This window comes from Brachyhypopomus gauderio, chromosome 18 (genome assembly GCF_052324685.1).
Source record: "Brachyhypopomus gauderio isolate BG-103 chromosome 18, BGAUD_0.2, whole genome shotgun sequence".
Taxonomy (NCBI): Eukaryota; Metazoa; Chordata; class Actinopteri; order Gymnotiformes; family Hypopomidae; genus Brachyhypopomus; species Brachyhypopomus gauderio.
The window spans coordinates 12266147-12294101 of record NC_135228.1 but is presented as its reverse complement, the minus strand read 5'-3'; the positions used below and the strand labels follow the sequence as shown (position 1 = coordinate 12294101).

The 27955-nt window shown below is 37.6% G+C and overlaps 4 protein-coding genes across 5 annotated transcripts; 2 read left to right on the top strand and 2 right to left on the bottom strand.

The window, feature by feature from the left end:
* The first annotated feature begins 569 nt into the window (after window positions 1–569).
* On the top strand, window positions 570–11513 carry lcp2a (lymphocyte cytosolic protein 2a). Of its 2 annotated transcripts, none has more exons than XM_076979739.1 (21): window positions 570–1303; window positions 1687–1749; window positions 2261–2307; window positions 3682–3747; window positions 3857–3885; window positions 5654–5703; window positions 5797–5989; window positions 6082–6164; window positions 6260–6317; window positions 6418–6480; window positions 7435–7463; window positions 7797–7813; window positions 8539–8652; window positions 9011–9035; window positions 9490–9502; window positions 9665–9755; window positions 9852–9892; window positions 10005–10087; window positions 10615–10689; window positions 10826–10975; window positions 11094–11513. In XM_076979739.1, exons 1-21 carry the CDS (start codon window positions 1226–1228, stop codon window positions 11217–11219), a joined length of 1494 nt encoding a protein of 497 aa, XP_076835854.1. In that variant the 5' UTR covers window positions 570–1225; the 3' UTR covers window positions 11220–11513. The 2 variants fall into 2 exon arrangements, with proteins under 2 accessions (XP_076835854.1, XP_076835853.1); XM_076979738.1 differs by having other exon boundaries at window positions 9008–9035.
* Window positions 11514–11930: 417 nt separating this feature from the next.
* foxi3a (forkhead box I3a) lies at window positions 11931–14768 on the top strand. Its single transcript, XM_076979740.1, has 2 exons — window positions 11931–13697; window positions 13846–14768. Exons 1-2 carry the CDS (start codon window positions 13154–13156, stop codon window positions 14394–14396), a joined length of 1095 nt encoding a protein of 364 aa, XP_076835855.1. The 5' UTR covers window positions 11931–13153; the 3' UTR covers window positions 14397–14768.
* Window positions 14769–22836: 8068 nt separating this feature from the next.
* Window positions 22837–24652, bottom strand: nhp2 (NHP2 ribonucleoprotein homolog (yeast)). The gene is made up of 4 exons (XM_076980059.1): window positions 24359–24652; window positions 24119–24188; window positions 23901–24006; window positions 22837–23805 (listed from the first exon to the last, which is right to left on the bottom strand). The coding sequence occupies exons 1-4, from the start codon at window positions 24510–24512 to the stop codon at window positions 23680–23682; spliced, it is 456 nt and encodes a 151-aa protein (XP_076836174.1). The 5' UTR covers window positions 24513–24652; the 3' UTR covers window positions 22837–23679.
* A 123-nt stretch (window positions 24653–24775) lies between these two features.
* On the bottom strand, window positions 24776–27464 carry grpel2 (GrpE-like 2, mitochondrial). The gene is made up of 4 exons (XM_076980058.1): window positions 27273–27464; window positions 26506–26659; window positions 26213–26294; window positions 24776–26055 (listed from the first exon to the last, which is right to left on the bottom strand). Exons 1-4 carry the CDS (start codon window positions 27350–27352, stop codon window positions 25724–25726), a joined length of 648 nt encoding a protein of 215 aa, XP_076836173.1. The 5' UTR covers window positions 27353–27464; the 3' UTR covers window positions 24776–25723.
* Between the last annotated feature and the right edge of the window lie 491 nt (window positions 27465–27955).

Genomic DNA, 27955 nt, shown 5'->3' with positions numbered 1-27955 from the left:
CGTTCTTAAAGTTACGTCATTCTTAAAGTTGTTCGTAAATCGCTAAGTTCAATCGCTTTCGGGAAACTCACCCCAGTTGTCTCAGGTTGAGATAATGTAATTTAATTTGATAGATGTAAATGCACTTTATATAGTGTAACTGTTTACCTTTGCTTTTTTTTTTTTTTTTTTTTTTTTACAAAGATTTGGGATTTTAAAGGATTTTATCCTGCACTGGTCTGTGGATGTGCAATAAATATCAAAAGTTAAACACCTCTGATCTACTCATTTCAACTGACTGTGAAAACTGCTTAAAAAAAAAACTTAATTAATTGGCATATAACCTTTTTTTAACTGTAACGCAAATAGTTACTTTCCCTGGTAACGAGTTACTTTTATTATAGAGTAATTCAGTTACTAACTCAGTTACTTTTTTGAACAAGTAGTGAGTATCTATAACTAATTACTTTTTTAAAGTAACATTCCCAACACTGTATATATATATATATATATACATGTGTGTGTGTGTGTGTGTGTGTGTGTGTGTGTGTGTGTGTGTGTGTGTGTGTATATTGAGAGGGAGAGGGAGAGAGAGAAGCGTATGCAGGAAGCCTGCACTTCTTATTTACTTAGTTATTTCGTTACATCCTTATATGTCAAAATAAATAAGTAATCATTTTGAATATAATATTAAAAAATATTGTTTGTCTTTGCAGACCTAATGGCCAACTTTCTTAATTACATTTTTGCATAACGGAGTGTACTTCCCCTATGCGTTACCACCGAGATCAACAGGAAACCTAGAGGGAAGTGCTGTCATTCTTTCTTCTTTCAGTGTGCTCGAGCAAATTCTGGGTGTATTTGTCTTATAAGAGTATGATGGTAGAAGTCTAATTTTTTTTTCATCACATCAAATATTTATTTATTTATTTATGTTTTGTGCTTTTCTGTTTCGTTTTTATAGTCTTCTCAGCTTTTTATCTTGAAACGCTGTAAAAACTACTTTCTTTGTAGCTTTGTATCTGATTCGCAAACAGAACTTTTGTTTTGGGCTTTTTTCCCTTTTAACTTAGTCAGATTGTAGGCTTCTATAAAAGGCACGGCATATCAGAGCGAATCGTGTTTTCCCGTTTTTCACCAGTCTGACACCACAGCTGGTGTGATGTGAACGCACGAGTGAAGGAGCTGCCATTTTGGGGATTGTGTAATTTTTGTTCTCATCTCAGAGAGTGGCAAACTTGGAACTATGAGTTTTGATAGCATTCCATCAAAAAAAGAAGTCATGAGCTGGGATCCACAGCACATGGCTGACTTTCTGAAAAGGGTAAGTTACTTTCTTGTTACACAGTTGTAGATCATTGCTACTCCTCATTTCATTTCTTTTTTGTTTTTTTTTTTTTGCATTAAGATTGAATTATATTTTACACATTCAAATTTAAAACCATTTTTTTAAATTGTATCTTTTATTTGTATATAAAATAGAAAGTTTCATTGTAGAGGAACAGCACACAATTGAGGGCTACATTAGGCCTACTTCGGCAAGATAATTGAAATAATGCTTTCACATAGACAGTCATCATTCACACACGCACATTCAACAGCTGTTTTGATCAAGAATTATGTTCATTAAACTTTCCCATTTCCATAACACTGACATTGTGAATCTGTTGTGACTTGAGATTTTTGTTTTGGTTGTTTTATCAATAGCGAGATCTGACAGGGTGTGACAAAGTGATTATTAAACACAATATGAATGGACCAAGATTCCTGGTATGTATGCATTTTCATTCCCTCTACCTGAACATGCTTTTACAGTACTTTGGAAAGTAACATGAAGCCTACAAAGAGAATTCATAGCAAAGAGTTTTCACTATTATTAAAGTTTTCCAAGATTTCAGCTACTCGCTGAAAACGTTTAAAAGAATGATAAATATATTTATCCCTGTACTTAAATTTTTTCTTAAAAAATAAAATGGTAGGAAAAAATGAAGTAACATTTTTAATCTTGATGCACAAATGAAATTTCCCCTTCATACTGTGATATGAGTCACTATGGCATTGTTGCATGTTGCCATGGATTAAGGAAGTGCCATTATTAGAAATGGTATCCAGTTTTTACATGGGTGGTCAATAAAGCTACAATCAGCATGATTTAGATCTGAATTACATGTCATCTTACTTGCAGCGTTATCTAACTCTGATCATATGTGTGTGTGTGTGTGTGTGTGTTAATATATGTGTGTCTGTGTGTTATTTTGTGTGGGGGGGGTTGTGTTTGTAGAATATGTCAGATAATGACCTTCAAAAATTTCCCAAACTTCATGCCCCGTGAGTATTGCTATTTCGTTGCTTTTGCTGAGGTTTCCTAATTGTCATTGCACTTGTTTATTATTCATATCTCATATTTTAAAGATGGATTACTGAAGCACTCAAATCTGACTATACTCTTCTTACATAATATTAGTTATATAACAATTATTGCAGTTATTCCATTTCTGTTAATGTTCTGATTACTTTCATTACATTCAAGCAACTAAATATTGGATACATATCACCTGAGTTCATTTCTGCTGTGATGTCTTGCAGAGACTTAGTAAGCAATAAGAGTTGAGTTACGCTTACTTTAAAATGATGAAATGGAGAAAATATCTTTAATATCTGATTTTTATATTTTATCTGTAATTGCATGCATGGACACCCATGTGAATGTTTATAAAAGGTTATGTGTAATTCAACATTATGAGGGTGCTAATACTGCAACTGTACAGGAAATGTCACGTTACCTAACATGTAACTAATTACGCTGTGACACAGTAACCCTGGAATTGCCTATTTATTGATAATAATACAGCTGTTTTTGTTGGGTCATCATCTTATGACAGAACCGTAGGTGTAGATTTGAGGGAACACATATCCCAACTATTTGATTTATTCAGCATAGTGTGAGCAATGTGTTGAGCAGTGTCTCAGCCCCCCCCCCCCCCCCCCCCCGCCCCTCTTGTGTTTAAGATTTGTATAGAATTACAAAGGTAATAGGAACACTTTTACTTTTTCATCATGTATTTACTCTTTCCCCTCAGCAATCATAATCAACTGTTTTTAAATTTAGGATGTTATAAGTTTCTACAGGTTTTGCTGCAGTATAAAAAGATGCTAAGCTGTCTGTCTAGGCGCCAGTTCTGACATTAAGAGGAAGCAGTGCTCAGGAACGATAGTGCAACACATGCAGATGTGGCAGGAACTATTGCGCAGCCATGTGGTGCTTTTTACTGGTGACACATGAAATGCCATGATGTGCATATTTTTAAGGAACAGAAAACCAAGCTTTAAACTAGAATTTGCAATGATGATCAAGAGAATGAGTAATTATGATGGTATTTTTGAATATGACACTATGGCACATATTACAAGGCATTTGAACAGTATAAGAAGAGTAGACAGCTGTCTTTGTTACCACATCCTGCCAATGCAGAGCCCTCTGCTAGTGCGCCCACCTACAGCTATCATACTATACAACTCACAGGATGTGCTTTTAGTCTCATGATGCCTGAGGTAACTAGTTGAAGACCATTATGTTTACATTGAAACTGCCTATGATCAGTGAATAAACATAACATACTAAAATAATATACTGTTAAAAAATAACAGTATATTAATCAATAAATAAAATGATGTATCATTTCTGTTTGCACACTCTTGTAGACTAATTTCCAAAATCTGTCGAGAAATCAACAAGAAAGAGCAGAAGTGTGGTATTTTTGGCATGAGGCAAGTAGTTACATACTCGTTTTACTACTTTGTAAGGAGGCTTTGCTCACTTGTATTTTTGAGTCATGACCAATAATAGTTTTTTTCCTGTATTGTTTTTTTTTTATAGATCCTCTGCACCCAAATACCAAGAAAAAGGTACAGATCATTTGTATGTATTAATCACAAATACTGAGAGATTTCAATTGCAGTTTAACATTCGGCATCTAATGAATAATATGGAAGCAAAGTAGATTGGGAAATAGGACACTAATTTTCATACTTGTGTTAAGTCAGTACTGTATGCAGATGTAACGATCTGCGTGACGCAGAGCAGGGAGGCAGACACAGGCGCTGAGGAGAGCGATATTTATTGAATGGAATTCCAAAGGTAGAGTCGAAATAACAGGCGGGGGTCATATTGGGCAGGCAGTCCGAACAAGAAATGTAGGCAGGCATGACTTACGACAACACGGAGAACATACAAACCAGGCAGGAACACACGGGGGACAAAGAACACCAAAACACAGAATGAGCGACTTGACGAATATCACACAGACTGAATAAACAAAGCACGAACCAACTGAATGAACAAAACAACCGATGACTGACATGGGAAATACAAGGACTATAAATACATAGAACTAAACTAGGACCAGGTGATAACACTGATGACAAGGGCGTGGCAGACAATGGGAAACCAGGGCAACAGACAAGCAGGGCGGGATCTACGGGCAAGGAACAACACAGACACGAGGGAACAGGGAAACCGGAGTGACAGCTAGGAGAGGGGGCGTAGCCCTATGTGACAGCAGAACCATAACGTTTCTGTCATAAAGAAAGATGCTTGCTGAATGAAGAAAGTTTAAATGTGAAGTGATGAGGGTTTGGCACCCCTGAATTCAGGCAGCATGAGTAGTAACAGTACTAAGAGAGTTATAACCAAAAGATTAAAAAAAAACAAACAAACATAAACAATAAACTCACCAAATTTGATGAAAAGAAAACATACAACTAAAGACAAACAGTCATATGAATGTCTGTAGATTTATAATTAGGGAGAGCATCATCTATGGGAAATGATGAAAACAACAGATGTTCCTAATTTAAAGTTACCTGAAATGGGGACCCATCTTTACAATCAAAGACAATCAAAGACAATCAAACAACTACAGCTGATTCAAAATGCAACTGCTAGAGTTATCACTAGGAGCAAAATAAGTGATCACATCACCCCCATTCTTAAGTTCATACACTGGTTACCAGTACAATACAGAATAGACTTCAAGGTGTTATTACTGGTCTTTAAATCACTTAATGATGTAGGACCAGTGTATCTATCTACCATTTTCAGAGCTATTAGCCAGGCAGAAATCTTAGGTCACTAGGAACTAATCAGTTAGTCCTGCCCAAGGTAAGAACTAAGCAAGGAGAGGCAGCATTTAGCTATTGTGCTGTTTCTAAATGGAACCAGCTGTCGGAAGATACTAGAAGAGCTCCAGCATTAAATCCAAGATATAAATGTACTTATTTGGTCTGGTTTTTGGTTAGTGTAGGTACCGTAAACGTAGCCTATTTTAATTATTTTATTTATCTTTTACTTATTCTTATTTATTTTCTGTTTGCAGTTTTATTGCATTTTATTATCTTCTTTAATTCTTTTATCATTTTATCTTTTATTTTTATATTGTAATCATTTTAATTTCTATTCCTTTAAAATCTTTTTAATTATTATTATAATTTATTTATTTTTTTTATGTGTTATGGGCAACACCTTCCCAAGGTGATAGAACTCGGGTCATAATAATCTTCTTTATTTCTTTTCTTGTGTAAAGCACTTTGAATTGCCAGTGTGTATGAAAGGTGCTATATAAATAAACTTGCCTTGCCTTGTCTTTAACATTTTACTTTTATTTGTAATTTACAGTGGATTTTGCTCAGGATGAACATGAGCAAGTATGGGATTCTGATGAATTTGTAAGTCTTAATATTTCTGAATCATCTGTTTCAACTACTTTGAAATGATGTCTGTAAGTCATGCTCACTTTTTTTGTTACTGCTTTTGTGAAGGAAAGTGATGATGACTATGAGAACCCAGATTCAAACGATGATGCTGAAGGCAGTGTTGGAGATTATGAATCCGCCACAGAAGCAGGAGCAGAAAGTGATGAGTACGAGTCTCCCCCGAGTGAGCCGTCTGATGATCTACAGCCTACGCGGATCTGGCCTGCCAAGCCTATGGGCAACAACAGTGTATACATTGGTAAAGATGACTGTGGACCTTCTCCAGTTTAGAAGAACATAAGCAGTTTCCCTTTATGCACCTCTGTTCACATAACTTTGTTGTGAATATAGACCAAGCTCGTGCTTCAGTCGAGAGCCAGCCACCAGTCCCTCCTGCACGTCCTGGACCCGGGCCTCCTCCCGGCCGCCCAAGTGTACGTCCTCAACAACTACCAGAACCATCTTCTGTTGCTTTCATTTTCAGTTCTGTAATTAGTACGGGGCAATGAATGAATTCTTTGACTTGCAGGTTGTTGGATCATATCAGAGGACAGAGCAGTCCCCTCAGAGACTTCAGAAACCTCCTCGTAAGATGACATTAGTGCATTTGTGTTTGTTTGTGTTTTATGTTTTTGTATGTTTGTATGTCATTCATCATTCATATGCTCACTTTCATTTTGTCCTCAGCTCCAGATCGCAGTAAAAAGCCAAGTCCTATGGATAGAAGGTCTAATACTGCACCAGCTCAAGGTAATATCTTCAAATATAGATGTGTGATTAAATACCTCGCCACGACTAATATTACATTTATTGACTAAAGTTCATTAGATGGCCACTGAAGGTTTATGAGGTTGTGAATACCAAAACAGAGAGTCTGGAGAGGAATATGACCAAAGTGCTAAGGAAGTGGCTAGGAGTGCCACATTAAGTAGTGTAGCATGATATGGGAGAGGAGTTATCAGAGCAGTTAGCTTAAGAGTGTATTAGTTCTAATTTAGAACACATGGATATGATTTGCCAAGTGCAATGTAGAAAAGCTGGTCAATGGTCAGGAGATTCATGGACAATGTTTAATAAGGCCACATAGGCAGAGAGATGGCCAATTTATACTAGTTTTATCTGCAAACAGGAAGAAAAAGCATGACACAAAACAAGGTCAATGTCTATTTTATTGATATGGGTGCTGGAACTCCAGACCTCAGTGTCGAGAATTCTGAAGGTGTTGTGGACTTCAGCCTGCCTGATGACCCCTTTGAAGAGCTTGTGATGTTTTTGCTCTGTTGTGAAACAAGTGGGCTTGGCCTTATGTGAAGCCCAGTACACAAGCCCAGTACACAAATATTAATTACACCACTGAGCAAAACTGAGACTGTAGTAAATTAATTTTGTACTGGACTGCTGGTGAATTAATTGACATATATGCTGACAGAAACATCAGTTTCACCCAGATGTTTTAAGAGAATTTGGAAATCTATGGTCCCACACGCCATCCACTCTGATTCCCTTGTGATGACTTGTGAGAAGAGTTGAGCTAGCAAATGTACATTAATATTGTCTACGTGTATCAATACTGTAATGTACAGACGTGTATTTATACTGTCTACATGTATCAGTACTGTAATGTACAGACGTGTATTAATACTGTCTACATGTATCAGTACTGTAATGTACAGACATGTATTAATACTGTCTCTCTGTGCACAGGTGCAAGCCTCAGTGCAATAAATGACAGAGTAAGTCTACTTAATAAAATATAAATTATACTTTGACACCCTTTATGAAATACTATGTGTAATATTGTTATTAGATTTTATTTATGTAAATATTAAATTGTTTAAAAGTATAAAAATATAAACAAGAACGGCTATAACTTCTGAGCCACTAAAAGTGGCTCTTTGATGTCGAAAAATAATTAATTTTTATTATATATTATAAATTATGTATAAGTATATAATGTCGTTTGTGATATTTCAGTACCAGTTTGCCATTAAATTAAGTTACTGTAACACTCAATTTTAATATGACTGTTTTTGTCTTTTCTTTTAAATTAATGTTGTCTTATACAGACCCCACCATCAAGAAGGTATTCCTAAGCTCTTTTTCAGTTTTTTTTTCTCTTTCTTTGGCTAAAAATATGAGTGTGTAGTATAATTATTTCCCCCAATTATTGATTAAATAACCTGTCATTTTTATTTATGTTAATTGTAAAAGTCTTATTAGTTCTTGGTATGTATCTAGTAGTAGCTAATAGTATATTTAGTACAATTGTGTATCTATAGCTTAGAATGCCTTGCGTGTAATTAATATAATTAGTATCTAATTCGATTTCTAAAATAAAAACACACATTTAATTCTGGGTCATATGCATAAGAGTTACCATGAGGTGGCAAATTTGGCTGTGAAAGTATCTTGTAGCTTGTGTAATTACTTTTAGTTAATTAAAACAATAAATAATATGATGGCTACAGGATTCCATGTGTTCGGTTAGATACAGCAGTGCTTGTTAACAGAGTGTATACAGGTACTGACATGACACTGCTGCAAAAATGTGCATGCAAATATATGCATGCATGAGTGTTTGTTATTTTCATCCTTGATACACATTTGAGTGACTCAAAAAGTATTTCCGGTGTATGTGTGGGCCTGTCTATAATTAGCATCTGTGAATTTACCTTCAGCTAGAAACATACCACTATTGTTGAAGTCACCTTTTCTCCAAGCACATTGTCTCTCAAGCACCTCAGCAATATTTGGGAAGGACAAAAATGTATTGTTTGTATTTGTTGCCTTTTGTGACTGTGATACTAGTCGACCTGGTGCATCAGAGTTTGTGGAACCTCCGAGAATGCCTAAGCCTCCGCTACCTGCTGTGGGGGTGCGGAGAAGTGCCTCCTCGATTACCCAAAGTCATTCTCATAGCAGGTATAACTATCAGGTTAAAGTGCAAAATGTTAATGTTTTTCAAAGGTCTTTACATCCATTCATCTGGGTGAATCCATGTCCTTTTATACATATAACACTCTCCTGGGGAATTCATGGGAATATAAGTAATTGAACAGCCTCTTGATTGTTTATTAGCTAGCTGTGCTGTTGCGTCAGTAGTCATGCATGAAAGAGAGGCCTCTAAGTATATAAATGATTGTGTATGTAACTATGTTGAGTATAGCTCTCTTAATTTGAAGACAAAGGACCATGTTACTGTAGCTCATAACATTTACATAACATGTTGCTCGTAAGTTTACAGAGTTTAATAACTCAAATTGTCTGACCTTTCTAGCAGACAAGCACTTGATCCTCGAAATGAGGTGAGCATTAAATTTTAATTTGCTGTATGATTTCCTTTGAGTGGTAGATATGATTTTTTAAGACTTAAAGCAATTGCTTACTGCAATACTGCATTAGTGTATCACATTTTAAATGTTCCATTGTCAATTTACTTGAGAAATCTGTTCTTTTTGTTGACCTATTTTTTCTCATTTCTGTATATAACTTCACACACCGAGCCTATAAATGAGAGATGAGATGTATAAATTAGAGAATGTGTCTTCATTACACTTAGGATACATTTAAGTAAGACTTTGACCTCTCCCAAAGTGCTTCATTGTGTAAATGTCAGTGGTTTACACATTACATATGTGCTTTTCATATATTATCTTTGATCGAGGATCAAGATAATATCTTTATAATATCTTAATATTATGTCTTTCACAATGTTCTTTGCTCTTTGTGTTTTGCTTTTTTGTGTATTGTCTCTTGCAGATTCGTGATGACAGTAAGTCATATTTTGCGATAATATTGTTAATTTTGTTTTCTTTCTCTTTGACTTAAATGTTTGCTGCTGTCCAGTATTTCCATAGATTTTATACTAATACCCCAAACTAACACAGGATGAACTACCTACTGCAATGATATGTATACCTCCTTGTGTTTACAGATGCCAGACCTAGTTCCAACACTTTCCCCATGCACTCCAGAAATCCATCTCCAAGACCACCACCACATGGACATAGTGGTCAACCAGAGAGGTTATTTTCTGTATTAGACATTTTGAAGTTCTTGCAAATTCATTGATCATTGATGCTGATGATGATGCTGATGCCATTATTGATGTTGTTATACAGTATAAACCAGACCGCATCCTTACCATCGAGACTACAGGAGGGTATGTGCAGTCAAAATATCAAAATCTACAATTACAGTTCTGGTGTACAGATGATTTACTACAACCTGACCCAGGAAAACTGATGACAAACCAGATTTTTCTTAACTGACAGCCATGAACAGCCACAGGAGTAGTTCAAGAACCCCACCACAACAACCAGTGAGGTTCCCTGACCGGAACACAGGTGGAGAACAGGTGAATTGGATATTGATTGTTACATGCGACAGTTTTCAGCAGGTGGCGCCTTTTTACCTTAGTTCTATAACAGGAGGCTCAGACACACGTTCATCAGTTAGGACAGTCTGTGCCTACAGGACTATACTTAGAGGTTGGTTGCTCTAGTCATTATGATGACCTGTATTACAATTATCATTGTTATTATTATTTGGAGTAGCAGTAATATTTAGCTTTGTAATTGTGGAGGTGATAGCTTTCCATAAGCTTTTTAGTAACACTGAGCACTGCTCTTCTCTAAAGCAAAAAGAGAGAATTTATGATCTAATTCATAATTAGATCATTATAATATTCAAAAATTACTTTGTGAACAAATAAAAAAGTCATGTTATCACAAAGTAATGAAGTAAGAAATACCCAGAATGAATTATGTTTAAAAATGAATGGGAAGTGTCAAAAAAATCTAACAAATGAAATATGTAAACACCATAAATTAAATGATGTATGAACATTTTCAGTAGTGATATTTTTTGCCTGTCTGTCAATAGGACATGGACCCTGCTTGGTATGTTGGGCAGGTAACACGTGGACAAGCAGAGAACAATCTGAGAGTGGTAAACAGGGTAAATAGACTCATTTATATTACACTTTTGAGCTGAATCCTGATCCTGATATGTTTCTACAATGATTATTAAATACTCTGATAAATACTCTGACATTTTGATATAATTGATTTAATCCCCTTTGTTCCTGCATTAGGATGGAGCATTCTTAGTTCGAGACAGCTCAAAAGGCTCATCCAGCCAACCTTACACTCTCATGGTCCTTTACCAGAACAAGGTCTTCAACATTCAAATTCGCAGAGAACAAAATGGTTTCTTTCTTGGTACTGGACTGAAATCTTGTGAGGTATACCAGTACTTTTGTAACAGTGGTCATTAAGCCACATTGAAAATGGTTTTGTATTTAGACTATATGTCTGACAAAAGATCATATTGACTTAAGCTTTTGATTATGTCTTTGACAGATCTTTGCAAGTGTCGGCGACATTATCAAGCAACACACGCAGATGCCATTGTTGCTAATTGATGCTAAAAACCGTGGAAAAGGTCAACAAAACCAGTGTGCTCTAATTCACCCTGCAGGATTTTAACCCTTTACCCTAAACCACTCAGAACCACAGCACTTGGAGTACAAGATTTTAACAGTAGATGATTATATATCACAACTAATGAACAAAAAAGAAGATGAGCATTTATTGCCACTTACATGGCAACAACCCAACTCCCTCGAGGATTACTAAAGGAGGCTTGTGTACTTGGTGCATGTTTAATAGATTTAGTCACAGCACAACATGCTGATCATGACTCTCAGTAACTTGATTCATGGGGTTACTGGTCTATTTTGATCCTTACTTTGTAAATAAAGGAAACAATGCAAAGGTAGAGACCTCTTCTGAAACCTTAATCAGAGCACATAACCAAGTACATGAGTTGACTATGCATTTTGTGTTAGATAGTAGATATATGATGACAAAAGACATTAAATGATTAATTTAGGCTGCAAATGTAGAGCATGTCAATCAATATGTTGGAGAGAGAGAGAGAGAGAGAGAGAGAGAGAGAGAGAGAGAGAGAGAGATTGCTGTGTGAGAGAGTGTGTGTATGTGTATGTAGACAGAGCAGGCTAGTACACAAAATTTCCAAAGAAACAGAAAAGAAAGTTAATAAGACGTCTGTACCTCACGGCAACAAGATAATAACTTGTGAGGTACAGACGTCTCTACGTCTATGGTGATTGCTATTGAAAACAAAATAACTGCCATTGCTGGATTGCTGGCAAGCTGTAGTTGGGTTTTCCCTTTTTTCAATTAATATCTTGACAGTTAAAAACGTCCTGCAGTGAAAACTATCAAACTGTCATCAGGGATTCCGAGCGTAGCATACACAATGGGATTCAATTACAAGTGATTTGTTAAACATGTCAATCCAGTAAAATTACAATCCCAGTTTGTTAGTGGTTGCTCGAATATTTGCCGTGGGTTATGTAAATGTCCCACAAACCTGTATTAACCTGTCGTTTTGACAGTCTTTGAGGTTCGACTAGGCATTTTGGGATCGCCTATTTTATGCAAAGTTAAACGAGAAAAAAATTAAAATTAAAAACCTGTAAAGTATGATAAATGTTCATGATACGACAGTCACGTTATGCATCCTAAATGATACGTTGGTATTTATTCTTCGCTTCCAGTCTTTTGAGTCGGATACAGGTGTGCCGATATACGTTCTCAAGACAGCAGGTGGGCGCTGCGACGCGTGTAGGGATGGGTGGGTCATGAGGGATCTTGTTTTAGAATGTAAATCTAGAAGGATGGTGCGGATAGATCTTTCTCGCGCGACGTCGCCTCTGTACGTCTGTGCCGCTATGTTGGAATGAGGGTGGGGGAAGGATGTTATCTGGTATTAGTTTCAGGATTAATTACGCCTGGCATTATACGTATTTGTAAGTGACAACTTCAAACCGTTGTTCATCCACTGTATACGGGATGATGTAAAAAATAATAAACAAGAAAATAATTTACAATGTACGGTCATGAAGTTTCAATTTACTTGTTACTTGTTCTTTTATTTTTAAGTAAGAATGTAAGCCATTTGAAGATTTATATATCATTTTTTACATGTGTTGTAAAAATGTGTTTTTACACCCCAGACTGAGTTCAGTATGTCATATCTATATTTTGAACATTTCTGGTGACTACTACAATTCAAGGGTGTAGGCTATTTCCATAAACATATACCACTGGAACTTTCCTCCATTTCCAAAAAGTGCTTTTTCACTCCACCTCTAATTTTATCAAAAACAAATTAGCTGTGAGGTGTAACAGGAACAACCAATCAAACCAGAGAGGGCGTAGCCAACCAAGTATAAATTTTCCAGGTAAGACAGGAGGCAGGTTATGGTGCACCTGACCAACCCATCTGAGCTGGACACACAGACCGTGGGACAAAGAAGACATTTCCGTACACTCAATTCTCAGTCCATCTTCAGCTACAAAGACATAAGGCAACAAAGAGAATTACGGTGAGCATGACATCGTTTGTACCACAAGCCATGTCACCCCAGTTTGACAATATGGGGCAGGAATCCCAAGAATACAGCCTGTACAATGACAGCTTCTACACCCCTCCGCCTCTGCCGAGCCCACAGCAGCCGTCTGCCTGTGACCTGGTGGACTACAGCCCGCCTTGCAATCCTTATCTGTGGTTCAGTGGCACTGGCCTTAATACAGCAGCCAGTCTTGGGGGAGCTTCTCTTCCCTATGGAATGCAGAGACCCTACATTGGATCAGGAGGAATAGGGGCCACAGAAGGACCTTTCAGCTGGTTTCCCATGCCTTCTCAAGAGGATCTGATGAAACTTGTCAGGCCCCCTTATTCTTACTCAGCTCTGATTGCCATGGCAATAAATGGAGCTCCAAATCACAGACTCACTCTCAGCCAGATCTACCAGTATGTGGCGGACAACTTTCCATTCTACAACAAGACCAAAGCTGGCTGGCAGAACTCCATTCGGCATAATCTCTCACTCAATGACTGCTTCATGAAGGTTCCCAGGGATGATGACGATCCAGGTGAGAGCATCTTTCTCCTGCTGTCTTTGATTATAATAGCTTTCATCCATTTTAAGACCAACACTCTTCAACATGCATGGAGCTGAAGCAGATTTGTCAGGCAGTATTGTTTATAGTAATAAAGTATTTATCAATTTTTTTTATACAGGAAAGGGAAACTACTGGACTCTGGACCCTAACTGTGAGAAGATGTTTGATAATGGAAATTTCCGTCGTAAGAGAAAGAGAAAATCTGATTCTCTGCCTGAAAATGAGGGGAAAAGCTATGCAGCAACAGACTCTACTGGAACCAGCCCAAAACACCAGAATAACCCCAGCCACGAACCAGAGAAAGGACATTCTCCAGTCTCTGTAGGCTCAGCCACCTGTCTTAATGGCTTCTTGTCTCACATAAATGAGGTGACCTCAGGTTCAAGTAATGTGCGAGACAGTGTTCTGCTCCCCTCTTTGCCCCTGGGCCTGTCAATGGACACCCAAAGGGCTTCTCCAACAGGAGGCTATGGCCAGTACTCTCCAGGTGCCACAGTACCACAGTGGGAGGCCCAGGCTCCTCCTCCATCTCAGTCCAATCTCTCTGGCTCACCTACCCCCTACACAGGCAGTTACAGTGACTCAATCCTCAGTCAGTTCAGCAGCAACCTTTACCCAGGCCTGGAATCTGCTGGCATGGTGTATCCACGGGAAGGCACAGAGGTGTAGAGCAAGGAAGAGACTTCCATGTGTTTTCCACTAGGCACTTGACAAAGCAGCTGTGTTAAAGAGCTAACGAAATTCCCACGACATTGCCTTAGTCAGCTTGCCATTGGACCCCGTCTGTGTGAACTGTCAAACACCCTGCTCTCAGCATCAGTTGCCGAAATCATTTCATTTCAGGTTACAACTAAAAAATGTTGTGATTTTTTTTGTAAAATGCTTCCATTTTATGAAAGAAACATTTGTTGTAGTGTATTTACTGCACTGAAATTTGTTATTGGTATGTCAACATTTATTTGTGTTGTCTTTTTATATATATTTTCTTACAGTGATAAGATGTCTATATGGGTATATATATATATATCTGTGCAAAAATAAAGGATAACATTTTATTAAAATGCAGCTTTTGTATGAATCCTTAATATAAAAACAAATAAAAACATATCAACATATATTATATTTGTGTTTATAAAAATGTTTTAGTTTATTTATTACATTATAAAATAAGTTTTAATTGTCAGTACTTGCAGCAGACTGATGTTCAAGGTATTTTGGGGGAGGGGTTGGGGGGGGGGGTGGCCCAAGGAACCGTTAAACAACAAACTCTAAAAGAGAGGGAAAAGACTGGTTTGACAGCAGGAAAAAAATAAATGAAGCAAAACTTGTTCGTCTGGATTTCAAGGTATTCCCTGCAGCCCTGCAATAACTAGAAACCTATTTAATTACTATCAACTTCTTGAACAACTTCCATAAAGATAAAAGAACAAGAAACAAGAAAAATAAATGCTAATTTATTTGTGTTTAACATGTACACTTGTGGTGTACTTCTGTCATTTTGTTTCAAGGATTCTTCCACCAAAGATGTGGTTTGGGTCAGACAGTTGAATGATTTTGGGACGCTTCAATTTATTGTGGTATTCCAGTGGTCTATCAAATGTTGAAATTCAATTATCAAATGGAAGGATTTAAAAACAGTTAATGCTAAATGCTGACTGGTGTAACACCAAATACACACATACAGGATCATGCTGCAGATGTGACAAGTAAAAACACAGATACAACATTGTCCTGTCAATATGCAGATGTAATATGGATGTACCACTGTTGTAAAACACAGGCAGGACTTTTTAAAGAAGTCCTGTTGTCATCAGTTGCTTAATCTTCCTGAACATGAGAGCTGTCCACTCAAGCTCCTCTCTCAAAGTACACAAAGCAGCACTGGGAATGTGTGTGCCAGAAAATAGGGTTTTCATTAATATAGATTAGTAGTAAACTACATGTACAACAAATGTATGTGTACAACACTAGTATAGTTATTACAGTTGTTTTGATTTATAGAAAAAGTAACTCATTTCACATTTTGATTTTCACATTTCAAAATATACAAACAATGAATATATTTCACTTTATTATTCCATTACAAAATATATTTGTTCACCAAAATCTTTTGGGCAACTTAATACTTACTACAACAAATTATGTTGTGTTTAAAATACAGTAAACATTTGCTCAGTAGATTATGGTATTTTGATATTGATTCGTATTTAGAGTCTTCTGAGTATTCTGATATTTTGATAGTGTGGTATTTTTAATGTATCAGACCTGGAACAATAAAAAAGTGCATACTTTGCCCAACATTCAGATCAGATTCAAAGTGATTATATAAACTGGCTGCTTCATGCTAATGAGAAAACGTGTTAATAAGCTATGGCTCCTGTAATATAATGAACCAAAGTAATGTACTAATTAAGCCAAATCCTATAATTATGTCATTAAGACCTACAGAGATTTAATGTAAATGGTAAAATGTCACCAAATGAAAACAATTGGTAATGATCAGAGATTGTCAGATTAAAATGGCACGTCCTGCAGTCTTCTCTGTCTGTCACATCCAGAGTCTCCAGCCTCAAAGTCCTGAGTCTTAGACATTCCTGACCTCCTCCCTAGAATGCTTATTTTCAAAACATAGCCATCTACTATCTTTACACACAAAAGTGGGGTTCTCCATTTAGACTTATCAACTCAATCATATTGATTGGATCTAAACTACACAGAAAGTGTGCCTTATATTTACAGTCTTGTGCCTGACACAGTATTTTAGATCAAGATTTTGATGTCTGCTCTACCCATGGCTCAACAGAGAAGTAAAATGGAAAACAATGTTTCTATTAAACAGTCATTAAAACGTGTTGACAAATGAAATGAAACCTCTGTAACAACCAACTAAATACTTTCCGTTGTAGTAAAATCTGTCGATAGGTCTAACTTTAAATTAGGAGCTAACATTGACAACCTTTTAAGAGTTATTTCTGACATTAGGGAGGGTACTGTAATTAAAGTTAAATTAAAAGATTTCAAGTACATACTAGTATATTACAGAATTACAGAAAACATGCCACAATTTTAGAATCTGTTGTTTCAGATAGAATTTAACTGGTCATATCAACAAAAACCTCACGATCACCTGTTCATTTAGTTTTCTGATAACGTGATGACTGTGGCATGTGCTGATCACGCACACACACACAAAAGGACCGCCGTCCTGCCCGGCTCTTGTGCTACACACTTACACTTTTATCTCTATTGATACAACAACTTCAGTCCAGCCTGATCTGCTAGAGTTGGCTTCTCTAATTGACATGTTTGAATTCTGATAAGCTGCCTCTCGTCCAACGACAGTGTAAGTGTGCTTGGTATTTACTGACACATGCCACATCAAGAGGCCAGTGTTATTTGTAAACACAGATCCTGATGGGGGAGAGATAATAACAGCTCAATTAAAGATGCCCTGCAGCCCCATCAAGTGCAGGTGTGGAAAAACGAGTTGCATCCAGAATAGCAGATGTTCATAGTTCAGGAGGTGATGCAGGCAACTTGCTTCCAGAGCAATTAGTTAGAAACAGCTCCATGTCATAACTCCCATAAATCATACTTGCTTGCATATAACAATGCAGTCAATATGGATTGTTTTAGAATACTAAAATGAATTTGCTTTGCTAACTTGCTATTGGCCATATAATCTTCACTTAAGTTACAGCTGCAGTTCTTACAGGCCACATTTAAGAATGTATTGTTATTTACAACTACATATATGTGATATAAATTAAGATCGGGATTAAGTTATTATCCAATTTCTTACAGTCCTTTAATATGGGAAGATTATGTAAAGGCTCTGATAGAGTTTAAATGATTTATCCATTTAAATGATGGTTAACCCAACACACACATAAAGTCAGTGATTAATCTTCAATCCATTATGCTGAAATATAGTGGCAACAACAGCAATCATGTGTAATCATGTGTGATTATCTGCAATAATGTCCTCATGAACTTCAGTGTCCATCACTGTATAAATATAAAATGCATGGCAAAAATGTGCTTCATTAACACAGATAAAGTTAGGAAATTTAACTAGAATGACTATATAAAAGTATAGCATGATACACACAAAGATACAGAACAGAAACAAAAAGGTAAGCATTCATCACTAAGGAAAAATAGAGTAAAATTGTACAGTATAAAGTGAAATTCCAATAGCAGGCATATTAGATAACTTAAAAAGAGCATAGACTCCTGATTGTCACCCTAGCAATCGTGATCCTGCCCCAACCTGTCTCACTCTCACTCCCCGCTACCTAACCCCTATAACTCTGCCATCTGCCTGTATCTCTCTCCACCAGTCCCACGGGTTTCCCTCGAGATGTCTAAGTGAGACACAGTAAACAAACGTACATAAACATGACACACTCCACGACTGAGCACTCAGTAGACAGTCACCATGGAAACCCTTTTTCCACGAATTCCGTTGTCTGGATGGAGGATTAGTTTTACAAGAAATTTAGGTCATAGGCAAAATTTATGTGACAGGTCAGAGATCGTTGAGACTCTCTCATTGATGCTTCCAACCAAGTGCACAAATGCAGTGATCAATCATGTCGAGCCAAAGTGTGTCCTGGAAATATTTTATTACACCAAGTCAGTGTGACCATAAAGATCTACCACACCATTGTATTATCATTATATACTTGTTGTCCAAGTGAATTATAACTGCCTAGATCATTTAACTGTGTCATACAAGAGTTTAGAAGGTTTCGTTGAAATTAAACTTTTCCTAAAACATTCCATCAAATAAGGAATATTTGTCAATATCAATTATATTGTATTGCTGTATTGTTTAGGAATTCAAGAGAAACATGTTTGCATACCGTTTCTTACTGTGCAAATTTGACTTGTTGGAGTAATTATGTTGTGGGTACAACCATAACAATACAGTCACTGATGTAGACCTCTCTATGTGGATTTACAGTATGAATGGAGACTTGAATAAGTGCCCCAAATAAAATGTCAACAAAAACTCAAAAGAAAGAGTTGCATGAAAAAGGGGGGTTCTAGCACTCCATATTGACTGGCCTCCAGAGAAACATTTACATATACTGATGACACACGCAGCTCAGATCACCCAGACTGCGCTTGCTGGATTACAGCCTTCGGTTAAAGCCTGCAGCTGTAAGAATCTTAGCCTGGGGAAACAACAGATCCCCTCCATCACTTCAGGTACTCACTGGTCCTTGGCCCTGTGTCTCATCTACATGTTCGTTTAGTTTGCTGCTCAGATATCTTTCACAGAATTTTCAAACCCTCAAAATATTAATGTTAAATTTTATATTCACGGTTCATAAACTATTTCTGGGCACAGATACATGTCGCAAATACAAGTCAATTCCTAAATTTCTTCCACAAAAAAAGATTTAAACAATATCTCTTTTTTCAGTAGTTATATACCTTTCATTATAGATTCAGTGCTGTAATTTAACAATTCACAGTTCTTCCAAAATATATATCAGATATTAATTAATAATGGAATAATTAGACAGTTCCTTAAGAGGTTAACTGAATTTTTAATTTATTGCCTTAGTGAGGTCAGCAAGGTCAAAGGGATGCTACTGTCAGATGGTTGCTTGTCACCAGTAGTTTATCAGTTATCAGTAGCTTTCTCTCCGTTAGAACAACAATAGATTGCTCTGCTGATCTCCAAGTGTGAGTGTAAAGTTTCTATGCACTCAAGTGTAAACCTGAACTGACAGGAGTTTATGAACTGCAAACGCGTGAAAGTCATGGAACAAGCCTCTACAAGCACCCAGTGAATGGGAGAACAGGTTGCCCCTAGGCTGCCCTGCAGGGACACTGACACTTGCTTAACTTCATACACACGCACACACACACACACACACACACACACACACACACACACACTTAAATGTCACTCTTATGCAAATAAAGGTTAAGCAGTAGTTTCATCAGTCTGGCAGAAACTTTCATTCATCTAGTTAACTGTCATAACTTTCATCTACCCACAGAATATCCTTGTCATGACCTACTAACCTCACTTTTCATTCATGCTCACATGTAAACATGATGAACACAGTTCTCCATAGTTAAAAAAATATTCTTGTTCACCAAACGTTACTGCAGTGCAAGTGCACATCAGAGCCAATATCAGTGGAAGAGGAAAAATGGCAGATAATGGCACAATAGCAGTCTATCACTGACAAAGCCTTCCAGTAGACCCACAACACATGGTGTTGAGGAGAAGGAACCTGGTATCTGTCTGTCAGTCCTCACTGGAGCGAGTGACTCTGAGCCAGCAGACAGTGGACATGCTTGACTCCATCTCTCCAATACTGAGAAATATTGCTCAACAGAATGTGGTTAAATCAATAAATCTCTTGGTACACCTGCTTCATCTCCAGCACCTGCCTGCAACACAGACTGCACCAGATTGGGCTCAGGTTGGGGTGGGGCGGGGAGGTGGGGGCATGGGGGTGGAGCAGAAAACGACAAAGAAGCAGAGAAAGGGAACCGCATACCACAAGAGTATGTGTGGTGTTTTAGAATCATCCGCATGCTCAATTCGATTCATGAATGGAAGAAATGGAACAAGTAGACCCACCATCCACGCGAAGATAATTTGGCGTTCCAGCCGCCAAATGCCAGACGTGCCTCTTACGGCCGGAGCCCTTACACTGCAGCGGAGGACTGACACAGAGCGTCCACCAGACCCCTGCTAGACATGGCCTGTGCGAGCCTGGTGCAGGCACCCAAGGTGAGGATGGCACGGCACGTGCTGAATCCTGTGAGGTGAGGGTGGGCGGCAGGTGCTCTGTTTACATAATAAACACCCACAAGCACAGTGCCAAACCCTAAATAAGACACTTCAACATAAATCATCAGATTCCGAGAACTGCAGTAGCAGAAGAGGAGGTGCAATAACACACACATAACAGTAACTGCACGATTCAAGGGCTTTTGCCTGCATCTTCTTTGCTTTTCCATCTTACGCAATCTTATATGTAAACCCCAGTATGTTAAAAAGGTCAGCACAGCAATTAAACAATGAGAAGGAAAATATGAACAGATACAGAGAAGATCAAAATAAAACATGAGGTTGTGAAAGAGTATAGTTATTATAAGCAACTTTGCCACAAGCTTTTGGTTTGATTTAGAACATCTCTATAGATGCCTTTAACATTTGAACACACTCTGAAAGCCTTATCATTGTTTATGTCATCAAGGAGACATCCACAAAGCAAGAAAACATTTTTTCCCAAGTAGTGAAAGTATAGAAAATATATTAATAGAGCATTGGAATAAGCCATGTCTTAAATCCTTAAGCCAGGACACTGTCCAACATATGGTGATGTCAAATATTTTAAATGATTCTCAAAGCCCATCAGTACAGGATGAAACTATGTAGGACAAAAAAATGATATAACTCAACGAAAAACATTTATCTGCCCTTTCTGCCCACATTCAACAGTGACCAGGTTTAGGAATGTGTTCACCAAAATACTGCCCAAACTATAGAGGCTGTTTAGTAAACTGATGGCGCTCAGGGTGGTGGGTAAGTCATTGTGCCCCTGGACACAACTGACTCAGAGGTGTGTACCTCAATGATGTTTGAGATGTTGAGAGTAAACAGGGAAGCCACAGGCTGAGCCACGTGGCTAATATGTCCTTTTGACCTTCTGCATTCAGATTTCTTTTCCTCATTAAAGTGCCCATTCATATAATGTGTTCTGTCTTCGTTTACACTGTTTTACATTTTTTTTACTTAAATTGAAGAAAATGTTTTTTTTTTATCATGAACATGAAATGAAGTCGTTTTTAAAAAATTTAAAAATGACAAGGAACTCTCCAAATTGTATTACCCATATCAAATGGACAATTACATTCAGTTTCTTTTTTCAGATGTGGAATAAGACAAAGTGTTGCTGCTCCTTATTCTCACCCAGGCCATGAGTTTCATGAAATCTTCCTACTCTTGCTTTCTGTGACCTTGCCAGTCCTCTAACCCTAAATCTCCTTGAAAATGAAGAAAAGTCTAGATCAGTTATTCAGACTGGTAGTATTCCTCAGGTGTAATCCATTGTGATCATGGAGGATTTTCAAAACAGCAGCCAAAATAATCTCATAATCATGACAACAGCCTTGCCATCCCATCAGTGTCCTGTCCTCAGCATCTGTATTATTCCATGTTTCCAGGAAAAATCCCTCAAAGGAGAATAGACTGTGGTCCATGCTGCTCTCGGGGTCTGAAGGAACTGAGGGTAGGGAACACCTCTCTTGTGCTTTTATACATGATTTGGGTAAAATAAATGCTGAAACACAACAAACATCATGGGACAAAGAGCATTAATGGGTATTACAGCATGAGCTATTTAAGATGTAAACAGAGAGAAAACAAGTAACAGGGGCAAGAGAAATGAGAGGCAAGCGTAAGAAGGCTGTGATTATCAGGTTCAACAGCTAACACGCACAATGTTTTTGCACTAAACACAGATGATCTATCCTATTGCACTCACTGTATCATTGCAGCCACTGTATGTTAATCAGAGGTGAGGCCCAGGAGAGAGTAAAATATTTAAGTGTTTAATCTGTTTATTTAAAGTTCTTCAATTTACACAACTAACTGCACAAAGCAAATCACTGGGATAAATCTCCACTCCAACACAGCTTCACTCTTTGTACTGTGTTTATGACCATCAGAACATAAGGTTAAAAATTTATTTAATCTTTCATTTTTTCCAGAGACAATGCTGCCACCATGTGGACAATTGCGTGACAAAGCAGAAATATTCAAGAAAATGCAGTACTTCTCTCACATACAGTACACCAAAGTAGTACGCCATAAAGGGTAGTATGTCCGAATATATAGTATGAATTAAACAGTAAGGGAAAAGTACCTGGATGGCTTTCTGAATAAGGAGCCATTTTGAAGTATGCGATTGCAGCACACTGTCCTATCCCATGATTCAACTGGAGCAACTATGATCGTGGTGGAAGTAGTATGTCCGAGGTTGTATGCATACTGCCCAGTTGCCTAATGAAAGAATGTACTGCATTGAAATCTAGTCTGTACTGCTTAAGTATGCCATTTGGGATTGAGCCAGTTGCTGCTTTTGAATCACAATTCATATATTCATAACTGACAAAGACATGGATTTATAAATACAATTGGCGTCCAGTGCATTATATCCATTTACTTTAGAAATTCCAAAAGTTTCTTTGAAGTTTCATTTTGTATTGCAAACAGGGATAATATTCCCTGTGAAAAGTTGTATATTTTATTTCAGATCATTTAGAAATGCCTTTCTTTAGCATCATTAAATTTCACTTTACTTCAATATGATGACCAAACAATTATGCAGTGAAAACAAAATCATCTCTGTGTGAGTTATTAAATGTCTCTATGAAAAAATACACCTCTGAAATAACACCCTCTACCATTAAAATGGGATTTGGAAGAATGTAATTTTTGAGCAAAGAAAAATGAGGCCCACAAACTTAAAACTAAACTGTTACATTTATTTAAATACCTTACTGCAGTGTAAGATGTCAAACTTTTTTTTGTAAGATGGCACAATTTTTACTTGAAAACAATATCAAACAATACATGAAAAAAACTGTTAACCATGTGTGGTATAATGCACAAATCTCTCAATTTGAGATCACAAGAGCACAGGTTTCAGCTAAAATGTTTCAACAGCAATGTCAAAATCAACTTGACACTATCTGTGCTAATCATATCAAGATTTCTGATGTCACTCTCCAAATGAAAAAAATATCCATGAAGCACTGAAGTAAAATAGGTGGGTACAACAAAGTACCAGGTATACTTGTGTATTGTGCACATTTGAGCAATCAATTATCATTATGACTTTGTTGTATGCTGTAATGCCACAAAGTTGCACAGTAAGTCAATATTCTAATAACGTGATGGACAGGGCACTCAGATAGGTTTGGGGAGGGCAGAGACTTCTTCCAAACACTCGTCATACGCCTCCTCATATTCATCGTGTCTTTTGATCAAGATCACACAAGTTGGGCGCTTTGAACCAGCTGAGGATCCCAAATCCTGGAGCACAACAAGAGACAAGTACATTAACAAACACATTGCAGTTGACATGTACAAATGATTCTAACAGTTGTGAAAGAAGTAAGAACACTCACTGCTTTGGAGGGAATATAAGCATAGGGTAAGTTTCTGTCCTCACACATGATTGGCAGGTGGCAATATACCTCAATGGGAAGTGTATCTCCAGCAAGCACCACAATCCTGAAAAGGGCCAGAGACTTTGTAATCCATATGTAAATTTGCAACATCTGTAATTACAAATACGTCAGCACTGTCTCGAGGGTGTGATTTTAACACTCAAGTTAGAACTTACCCCGTCTCTCCTTTGTTTATGAACTTCTGTACTTCTTTAACACCCCGGCGAATCTGTTTTAACTTTGCCGCTGAACAAATGTAAAAGAGATAACGACATTAGAATAAGATACAAAGGATACGGATAGATAACTTAGCTGCTTTGTTACTAAACCAAGTCGGGGTAATGGCTTATGAGTCTTATTTAAAAATCACTAGCTAACTAGGTTTGTACGATTTGGGCAGGATGTATGTGCCTTACCCTTTTTGATGCATTTGTAGAGCTTCTTGCTTAATTTACGCGATGCCAACGGATTAGCGATGGGATTAATATTGGCTATTAGTTCCTGGTAGGATTTCTCTGTACTTCCAGCCTCCTCTTCAGTACTACCTTTTTCTTTCTTTGTCTTCGTCATATTTACTTCTGTAAAGCGAACTATTTGGTGTACAAACACTTTCTAGCTGAAATGTTGTTTCCTCGCACAACACACACGTGCTAGATCCCCTCGTAAAGTCTGCGCGTCTCAACTTCCGTAGTGTTGGCCGCGTTGGGCAACACACTGCCCCTAGTGCATAGGAGGTACTAAATTGCATACATGTGTTACAAGGATCGGGCCCAATCAATTTCTTTTCCTACCTTCTCCCCTCCACCCAGTTAAATTAAAAGAGCAAACTGTCGGACGTTTAAACACCATTTAATAAGAAGTAACAGTACACTGAGCATACCAAAGATTAGTTAAACTGGAAACATATCCCCAGAAACATGATTTCTCAGTGAGAAATCATTACTTCCCAATACATGCAACAGCCATAAGACTGTGTACTATATACATGTGCAATTACAGAACTGTAATACACACACTCTATAAGTTAAACATAAATATAAAAACCCAAAAGACCATGCTATTATATACACTGACACTTTCAACTCTGCTGGCCTTAGGGATTTTTAGAATACAAGTTTATTCATTGGATACTGAAGCGTCCATGGTGTGATTTAACATTAAGCTAAATGTTAATTAGAGAATAATAACCATCCCAAAATTGTTAGTATTTAAAATGGCTAACATCCAGTAAACCTCCACAAAGGCCTCGGCCATTCAGTGAACTTCTTGAATCGCAAACTATAAATGGTCTTAACGGAAAACTTCAAAAATTACAGTACAAAGAAAATGCAACAATACTGTACTGATATACAAAATCCCAAACTTCATAAAAGACACAAAACATGGAACCTCTACCAGTAAAATAAAATACAAAATGTAAATCCCTCCCACTAACAAAGTGCAATGAGGTATTGTAGTTCTGAAAATTAAGGTACCAGTAGATAACCTAGGCCTATCATTCAAATACAGTCTTGTTTTAGTATTCATTTCTGCAAATAGAGGACATAAAGTACATTCTTAAAAGACAGTAAGCAAATACACTGAAAAGACAAATTGGTAGAGGACAATAATGGGGGTGAAAAAATCTTAACAGTCAACAAAATGAAATATGTCTGGGCTCAGAATATATATGCATGTGCACATTATATATTCAACAGGGATAAATCCATCATAACTGCATCAGTAATGCGGTTATGTAATACACATGTGTGTAGTCTAGGCAGTACATAGCAAAGCCCAAATCAGGAGTCTTGTGTTTTTAGAGCAATGCCCACATGTGCATGACGAATAGTGCGACCATGAAGCATGTACCCTTCTTGCTTTACCACAGCTATAAGACCAGGCTCCACTCCATGAGCCGGGATATGGCACACAACTTCGTGCTGGTAAGGATCATACACAGTGCCCACAGGGCGCATCTTCTCTAGTCCATGTTTAATGAACACCTCTTGCAGTCTGTCCTGTATTTGTTCCAGACTCTGGGTTAGACTTGTCACCTCCTTCGCCTCCAAGCCACTTGTCTGTTCCAGCATGTCTGCTACCTCCACAAGGTCACGACAGAAACTTTGAATTCCTGTAATGAGAGACTGTGTTAATTGTTTTTTCCCCCAAAGGAATTGAACTGTAGTTTCACAGCATAATGTGTGGATTGTAAATCATCCATGGGTATAAAGAATGGTATTATACAAATGTAAAGTATTATTGCCTACAATGGCGGCTAACAGTTTTACCAAATAGCTTGGCGTCCTCCACAAATTTACGTGTTCTTCTTTGAACAGTGTCAGAGTTTGCCACTGCTTTTTTGTATCTCTCCTGTAATACACAGACATGAAAACACTCAATAAATGTATGATATCTGCATTTAGCTTGCTGGGAAAACATGCACCTTTTGTTAATTATATTTCACTGTTTATATAACAGGCACAGTGGGCATTATTAAACAGACGTGGAAATGTGTCAGTACTGTGCGGTTCTTGCAAATAACTGACATGTAGGTGCATGTTCTTGTGCACCAGTGTCTTACAGTGAGATCTTGCACTTGCTCCTCCAGCTTGATGGCCTTCTTCTCCAACATCTTGACACGCGCTACAGAGGTATTCTGGTCATGATCACCACCATCATCATATCCATGGCAGTCGTTTCCTGTACTGCGCTGCTCTGCAGCAGTGCTGGAGAACCTGGTGAGCATAAACAGTAAGAGTAGCGAAGAACTTTTTCTTAACTGTAAGCTGAGGTAAAATCTTCAAATCGCATATTCACAACACTTCTTGTGTTTTGTAATATCTACATTATTCTACTATGTTTACGTAGGTCATTACAGCTTAAAATAGAAATTACGAAAACAAAATTATATATTATATAATATATATTTAACATATATAGCCGTGCATACAGTTAGATGATTAAGCGGTTAAACATGTAGCATAACTAGGTTACAAAACTACACCCTACACCTTCGGGTCTTGCTTGTTTAGTTAGCTACCTAGCTGTTTGGCTCTCACGTAAAAAAAAACGTTAAATATACGTTAAGTGTAGTTTTAATTTGTACTTAAAGGAACAATAGGTGTGTCTGAAACTACTACATATAGTTATAGTCTGTGTTAATCATAAAACTGTGTGTGTTATGTAACCCATAGCTAGCGCCGCTGTGGAAACGCTACTTAACCTAACTGCACGTAATCCACGTCGCGAGACTGTTAGCTAAACGGTGGCTAGCTACTATGCTAACCCACAGATAGCTGAAAGTGTTATCTGAACACCCTGTCTGCGAACAACCAACTTTGCCCTTACCTGACATTGTAGACACTGGATCGTATTCTACCCAAATCGATTCGATTTCTCACACACAATGACAGAAACCGTACGGCCATTTCTTTCGGGCGGACGCGCTGGTTAATTTAACTAGCTACAGCGGTCATTACACTTGAGCCCTAACCGGAGCCCCTGAAATAGAGAAATAAGGCGTTTGGTCCAGTGGGCGGAGCCCTGCGTCAGAGGGTTGGGCACGAGCCGCCCTCACTGAAACAAACGTGCTCTTGGCAAAATAGGTTTGGGTTTTTAGTTTATTGCATAGTCTATAGTTTAACATTCTATGGGAAAGGTATGCAGTTGCCGTCTTCTATGACATTTTGTCCTTGTTTTTAAATGTGTTTTTGTGTCAAATTAAAGTAATTATAGTTTAATTAGTGTTTTAGTGTAAAATTTGGCCTTCGTGAATTCGTTAAATTCGTGAAAGCTAATTGTTGGATAAAAGGAATTTGGGGATTTCTTTTCATAGAAGTGTGAAACTTGGCAGATACCAGCCATTCATTTGCATTTCACACATACTCGTCGTTGACCATTACTAGTGCACAATTCACATGGAAGGTAGGGCTGCTTTATGTGTGTGTGTATGTGTGTGTGTGTGTGTCACTGTATTTTGTGAAAAGGTTAGTTGTGGGATGGTGAATTGTATGAGTTCTTTGACTTTAGAT

Bases quoted from the DNA above. Each gene is read 5' to 3' on its own strand.
- lcp2a (XM_076979738.1), top strand. From the start codon at position 1,226: ATGAGTTTTGATAGCATTCCATCAAAAAAAGAAGTCATGAGCTGGGAT. The intron at 3,748-3,856 runs GCAAGTAGTTAC...TTTTTTTTATAG, and splicing joins TGTGGTATTTTTGGCATGAG to ATCCTCTGCACCCAAATACC. The intron at 8,653-9,007 runs GTATAACTATCA...TGACCTTTCTAG, and splicing joins CAAAGTCATTCTCATAGCAG to CAGACAAGCACTTGATCCTC.
- foxi3a (XM_076979740.1), top strand. From the start codon at position 13,154: ATGACATCGTTTGTACCACAAGCCATGTCACCCCAGTTTGACAATATG. The intron at 13,698-13,845 runs GTGAGAGCATCT...TTTTTTATACAG, and splicing joins CAGGGATGATGACGATCCAG to GAAAGGGAAACTACTGGACT.
- nhp2 (XM_076980059.1), bottom strand. From the start codon at position 24,512: ATGACGAAGACAAAGAAAGAAAAAGGTAGTACTGAAGAGGAGGCTGGA. The intron at 24,189-24,358 runs GTAAGGCACATA...ACATTTGTTCAG, and splicing joins CTACAAATGCATCAAAAAGG to CGGCAAAGTTAAAACAGATT. The intron at 23,806-23,900 runs GTGAGTGTTCTT...GTTGTGCTCCAG, and splicing joins CTTATATTCCCTCCAAAGCA to GATTTGGGATCCTCAGCTGG.
- grpel2 (XM_076980058.1), bottom strand. From the start codon at position 27,352: ATGGCCGTACGGTTTCTGTCATTGTGTGTGAGAAATCGAATCGATTTG. The intron at 26,660-27,272 runs GTAAGGGCAAAG...TATGCTCACCAG, and splicing joins TCCAGTGTCTACAATGTCAG to GTTCTCCAGCACTGCTGCAG. The intron at 26,295-26,505 runs GTAAGACACTGG...TGTGTATTACAG, and splicing joins AGCAAGTGCAAGATCTCACT to GAGAGATACAAAAAAGCAGT.